A 6319-nucleotide genomic window follows, 5' to 3' on the forward strand; every position below is an offset into this window, starting at 1 on the left:
AACTAGCTCTGAGGCTGTTACAGTACAAAAACAGGATCTTTCAGCACTTAGATTAAATCCAGCACTTTGTTGCATATTAAAACAGTATTTTAATGACTTTAATTAAAGTTTGACCTGGCAGATCCCAAAGCAAAGGAGTCAACTCAGAGGACACCAAGTGAGTTAAAAAAAGCAGATGCTATTAAAGTTCAGGAACTCCTGCACTCTCCCTTCATCCCACTGAAAAGTACAAGGGAGGGTCAAGTAGCTCCTAGTTCCCAAATATTTGAAACAAAGACGCCACACTGTTGAAGCTTTTGCAGCAACAGCATCCAAAACTGAAGGAGCAATGGCTTGAAACAGGAAAATGAATGCATCACAAGCCAAGCGTGGTTTGTAGGTTTTAAACATTCCTACTTAACAACAGAAGCATCTTGAAAGTTTAAAGGTTTTCTCTTCAATTAAGCCACCAATTACAACTTTACAAACCCCAAATTTAAGCCTCAGTGCAAAGAAGGTCCTTTAGTAGAAAAGACTTTTATCTTAGTGTTACTATCCAGATTTCTAATGCATTTTATTTTGTTCCAACACTACATAGACCTGACTAATTACAGCTAGAGAAAAGGAGTTCATAACATTTACATAGCAAATTATTCATGAAGCATTATATTTTTATTAATATCCCACCTTTATAACCTGTGCTTCTGCTACTGCTTGTAATGTCTCATTCTGTTCTTTTCCGTTTTGATCTACGTAAAGACAAGCAGGGTTTCTTTTCCAGTTCTGCACAATGTAGGGAGCTCCAGCTGGAGACTTTCACCCTTGAGACAGAAAGAGCTGGAGGCACTGCATTCACCCTTACATAGAATACCAGAGTAAGCCTGAGATTATTGCATCAGGGGAGAAAAAAAAACCTTTAAACACAAAGAAAAATCCCTGATATTTGACTACCGAGCTTCTAAGTAATGGATATTTCTAAGTACCCCACAAGACGAGCAAGTTTTCATTTCTGTTACTACTAACATCCATTTCCATTTTCCCTGTTCACTCCCTTCACTTGGATGTCAACAGATGTCCTGGGTTGAGCAGCAGCAGTCATTTTGAAAACCTCCCCAAATTCAGAGTTTAAAAATTTGGTGTCAGGCACTAGAACATAAATTTTGTTGTCAATACAGAGGCGCACAGCTAAGTTTACTGAGTAGTATTCCAACACTCCAACTGTTCTGATAAAATGATACCACATAAACAAGCTTTTCTAACTCTTCAGAGCAGCAGCAAAATAAACAGTAGGTAAAAAAATATAACATCTGAGACATCCAGCCACTGTAATTTCACATAGCAGTCATTAATTTAAAGTTTTAGAGTGCAAGACCAGAAGAGATCACCTAACTCAGTCTCCTGCATACCTCAGGCAGCCAAATCTCACACAGATACTGCTGATCAGGCCCCAAGACAAAAGCACATTAAACAAAAGGACTATGCCCTCAGGGAACTAAGCCGGGTACCATGTACAGGGATGAGGGAAGCTCCCTACTGCCAATATCCTTGCAACAGCAAATGATTTCAGACATTGACACAGTGAAGATGACAGGCAAGGTGTGAGACAAAGAGACATGGATTTTATTACTACAGTTATCAGATGGATAAGGTTAGGAAGAGAAGTTAGACTTGAAGTTAGGAATACAAGGGAATTGTATAACAAATGAAGTTAGGAAGACAAGAAGTTAGGAATACAACGGCACTGAAGAGACAGCATAAACTGTTATAAAGCAGAGAGGAGGTAAAATAGAAGGGAACTATCGCTATCTTGAGAGAGCGAGAGCTGTGGACAAACTAAGGTGTAATAAAAGTGAGCAAATGAAAGGGTCCGATATCTCAGGAAAATGATGGAAACAGAGCAAAGGTACCGATGGACACAGCACCCGTGACAGGGTGATTCAACTGCAGCAGGGTCCTCCTTTGCTACGACCCTTGAAAGCTGTGCTGAGAAGAATAAATTTCATTAAGTTGAAATCTGAGGTAAAATCAAGACTCCCAAGAGGAGGCCAAGGAAATTTAACAATGCAAGACTGGTATGAAAGACTAGATAGACTGCTTCAGTGGGAAGAGTTTTATTTAATATGTACTATTTTCACAAATACAACACTAAACGCAAACTAATAAAGCAAGCTATGCCAAGAGAAGATTACCAGACATAATCCAGACACAGCTGCTCTAAACAGGAGTATATCCAATCTCTTTTGCACTCTAGCAGTAGAATCAAAATACAGGGAAGTCTCCCCTAAAAGCCTCAGTCATGTAATATTCAGGATTTGTTTTCTCCTTCACTTCACTTACACCCTCTGCATATTTTTCTACTCCAAAAGAGTCCTTTAATGTACTCCTGTAACAGCCTGTTATCACTGGCTCACTTCATACATAGAATCATAGAATCATAGAATAGTTAGGGTTGGAAAGGACCTTAAGATCATCCAGTTCCATCCCCCCCTGCCATGGGCAGGGGCACCACACACTAAACCATGTTACCCAAGACTCTGTCCAACCTGGTCTTGAACACTGCCACGAATGGAGCATCCACAACAACCTTGGGCATCTGGTCCTGGTTCATCTAGATTTCCCCTACAGTGACTGGGGACAGACTGCAGCTCTCCAGTGAAATCCTTCTTATCCCAAGATAAATTCTGAAGTTGCAGCAAGTGATGCGTTTCTCTCCATTGCTATTGCAGGATCCTAAATTACTAGTTTGGATTAGACATCCTCTGAAGACGGGCAGGTGAGCCCAAACTCACAGTTCCTCTGAGCTCAGATTTTCTGTCTGGTACTTCAGTGGCAAATACAGCTCAATGATTCTGAAAAAAAGCCAACCAAAGCTCAAAACAAAACAAAAACAACCTGCTTTCTAAGAAGAAAATGTAAAAGAAATGTACCTCTAACCATGAATCAAGAAGCCACGTATGTTAGCTGTGCTTTCAGGCAAAAAGGCAGCACACAGACACATTTGGTGTGTGCTGCTTTAGATTAGCCATTCATTATTATACTATTAATGTGTGTAATTCAAGTGGGAGGGGGGGAAATAAATCAGTGAATTCATCTTTCTGTCTGCCAGGCTCCTTGTTACACTGCCACTTAGGGTTTTTCCACATTTCCCTTTATCTGTTAAACTGCAATTCAGAGGCTATTCACAGTGCCCCAATCGCCTACATTTATTTCACAAGATTTTTTAATTGTCTTTCTTTTTTTAATCCCAGGTCTACAGCATCTAACCCCATGCTACTATGCAGTCTTAAGAGTGCACTACTTTTAACGTATTCATATTAAAAAGCAGCTTTTCCAGCTGTCTTTTTAGTAGCTGCACTGCTTTCTCAGAAAGGTTAGTTCATTTTGGTGGGAAGGGAAAATACAAAAGATATGGTTTTCAGCCTGATGGGGATATTTTTTTCCAAAGAAGTGACAATTGAGCCTTCTTCTCCTTGTATCCATTCTTCTGGTAACCGCTTTGTTCTTCAGACTGCTCTACCTCAACACACTTCCATTTCATGTTCAATGGTTCACACTTGTGAGATCTCATCAGCTTATTCTTGCAGTCACAGCTATTTCAGAAAACACAAGTTCAGTAAATTGAATGCATTCTGCATTCCTACAATAAAGTTGCTCAGTATGATCTATCTAAATTACTGTTGGTATTTTCCACTGTATTAGCACAGCAGATGGAAATGAAAGACACAATTTTCACAATAATTCTCCATCACACATGGTCACCAGCCACCTCAACTTTCTTTTTTAGCTCTTTACACATAACCAAAGCCAAATAGAAAAGCACATCACTCCAGGCTGCTGAAATGCTTTTGTCCCAAAGACTCTACAGACCAAGAACTAATATCCTGATAAGGCAGGACAGTTGCAGTAACTCAATCATGCAGCTCACATGCTTTCACTACTCTTAGTAGATGATGTACGCATCTTTAACACTGCCAGCTTCACATGGCCAAGGTGGATGGGGCCTTGAGCATCCTGTCTAGTGTGAGGTGTCCCTGCCCATGGCACGGGGTTTGAACTGGATGAGCTTTAAGGTCCCTTCCAATCCAAACCATTCCATGATTCTAAACACCACATTTCTTTAAAGGACACCCTGAGAACCTTTTGAGGGTGAACCACCAAAAAAGTGAAGAAACACACCTGTAACTGAGAAGAATCTTTGAGCCAGTCAGAATTACCTTCAATGAAGACATTTTGGCAAAGCCTTCAAAACAAACTGGACAAATATACCAGACATGTAAACTGCGCTTCGCAGGGTACAGAGAACTGCATCAAAAGCGTTTTTAAGCTAAACTTCACCCTTGCACACCTCTAACTCCTTAGACACGACGTATGATTAATAAGAGGGCTGAAAGTTAATTTACAAGCGCTCTCCCCAAAATAATGCACAGTGAAGGATGCTCCATTAACACCATCAGCAAAACAAGGGGTTTTGATTCAAAGAGGTGACAAGCAGCTGAGCGAAGAGGTGCTACCAAACCACCTGATGCAAGGGAAAGAAGAGCTGAACCGCCAGCAGCACACGGGTGCGTTATTTTATCATACCTGGGAAAGGAGTCGAGAACATTAACACTACACTTTAAAGCCGCAGGGCACGGCTGGCGCCCTGGGACACCCTGTGACCGCGGTGTTCCGCACAGAACGCCGACGGGAGGCACGTCCCAGCACCGTGAGTCCTGGCAGGTGGCTTTCTCCAGGGATTTTGCTCTTTTCTTTGGCACAAAAGAGCGAGAAACCGAAAACCGCAGACGAGGGAGCAGCCGCTAGCGCTGTAATCCAGAAAGTGCTGCCTTTCAGTAACCTGTTCTGCAAGGGAACAAAGCTCGGTAGCAGGATGAGAATCTACCCGGCAGTGCGAGCAGTAAGGCATGCGGTGGGTGAGTACATGGAGAGGGACAACTGCTGCAGCCCGACACAGCACCCTGCTCCCTGCGAGCGCGGTTTCACTCAGCCTCACCCCGCGTCCAAACCACTCCAAAGTCAAACCCGGCTCCTCCCGGGGCTCGGCACCGGGCGGGACCGCTGCTCCCCGGCATCGCTCCCGACCCCGCGCCTGTCCCCGCGCCCACAGCCGCCGTCCGCGACCGCGGCACCTCACGGGCCGCCCGCCTCCCACGGGGCACGGGTCGGTGTGAGCCGCTCCCGGGGCACCGGCCACCCCCCGCGCTCCGCCCGGCAGCCGCCGCCCCACTCACCTCGCACGCAGAGCAGCGACATGGCGGCCCGTGCCGTGCCGTGCCGTGCCGTGCCGTGCCGTGCCGTGCCGCGCCTCACCCGCCGCCCCTGCAGCCGCCGCCGGTTGCGCTCCTCATGCCGCCCGCTCCACGGGCCGGGCGCGGCGGCGGCACCCACTGCGGGGCGGGTCCGGGCCGCTGAGGGGAGGGGCGGGGCACCCCGAGGCGGCCCACAGGGGGCGCCGCTGCCGCCCGACCCGTCACCACGGCAACCGGCCGGGCCTGGGGTGTTGGGACCCCCGGCCTGCTATGGGGGGAGCGGTACCGGGACCGGGGCCGGGCGCCCCTTCGCCGGGCCGGACCGGACCGGGACACCGGGGCGTCGTGTGCCGGGGGGAAAGCGCGGGCAGGCAGACAGAGTCCTCTCCCGCTGCGTGGACCGAGCGCGGCAGTGTCCGTACCTCAGGACAGGAGCAGCTGTACCTGGTGGGGGGTTTTGGTACTTGGCACCTTTTTCTTATTATTATTTTTTTTTTTTTTTTTTGCGTTTTTCTTTTTTTCCGGCTTTCTCACTCCTGTTTGCTGACAGAACTCACTGCATAAGTCGCAACCTGCCTGTGTGTTTGCAGGAACCATTCCCACTCCACCACCCTGGGACAGGCTCTGGTTTATTATAGAATTACAGAACAGGTTGGAAGAGACCTTAAAGATCATCTAATTCCAAACCCCTGCCATGGAAATACCAGGTTGGAAGGCACCTTGAGGATCATCTGGTCCAACCTTTCCAGGCAAAGCATGAGATTTGATGTCCCAGCACCTTGTACAGCAGAACATGAAGAGTCCACTGCTGGGGAAGCCACCACCTCCCTGAGGAGGTTATTCCAAGTGTCGATTGTTCTCATTGTGAAAACTTTTCCTCGTGTCCACTTGGAATCTCCCCAGGAGTAATGTGTGCCCATTATCCGTTATTCTTTCCACCGGACTCCTTGTGAAAAGGCAGTCTGCATCTTTGTAGCCACCCTTTAAATACTGGAACCTGGTGGTAAGGTCTGCCCTGACAGCTTATAGCTTTTGGTACCAGGGGGGTATATGGGAAACGGTTGCTGTGCATCAGCTGAGCTTCTTAGGGG

General features: G+C 46.6%; 1 protein-coding gene across 3 annotated transcripts in view; it reads right to left on the reverse strand.

The window, feature by feature from the left end:
• LOC136004685 (protein unc-13 homolog B) overlaps positions 1-5357 on the reverse strand; it is a 218252-nt gene extending 212895 nt beyond the window's left edge. For all 3 annotated transcript variants that reach the window (XM_065661417.1, XM_065661416.1, XM_065661414.1), the window contains exon 1: positions 5211-5357. In XM_065661417.1, coding sequence (XP_065517489.1) covers positions 5211-5232 — 22 coding nt within the window. In that variant the 5' untranslated portion in view covers positions 5233-5357. The remainder of the gene's footprint in view (positions 1-5210) is intronic.
• Positions 5358-6319: the final 962 nt, after the last annotated feature.

Source organism: Lathamus discolor, chromosome Z (assembly GCF_037157495.1).
Source record: "Lathamus discolor isolate bLatDis1 chromosome Z, bLatDis1.hap1, whole genome shotgun sequence".
NCBI classification, from domain to species: Eukaryota; Metazoa; Chordata; class Aves; order Psittaciformes; family Psittacidae; genus Lathamus; species Lathamus discolor.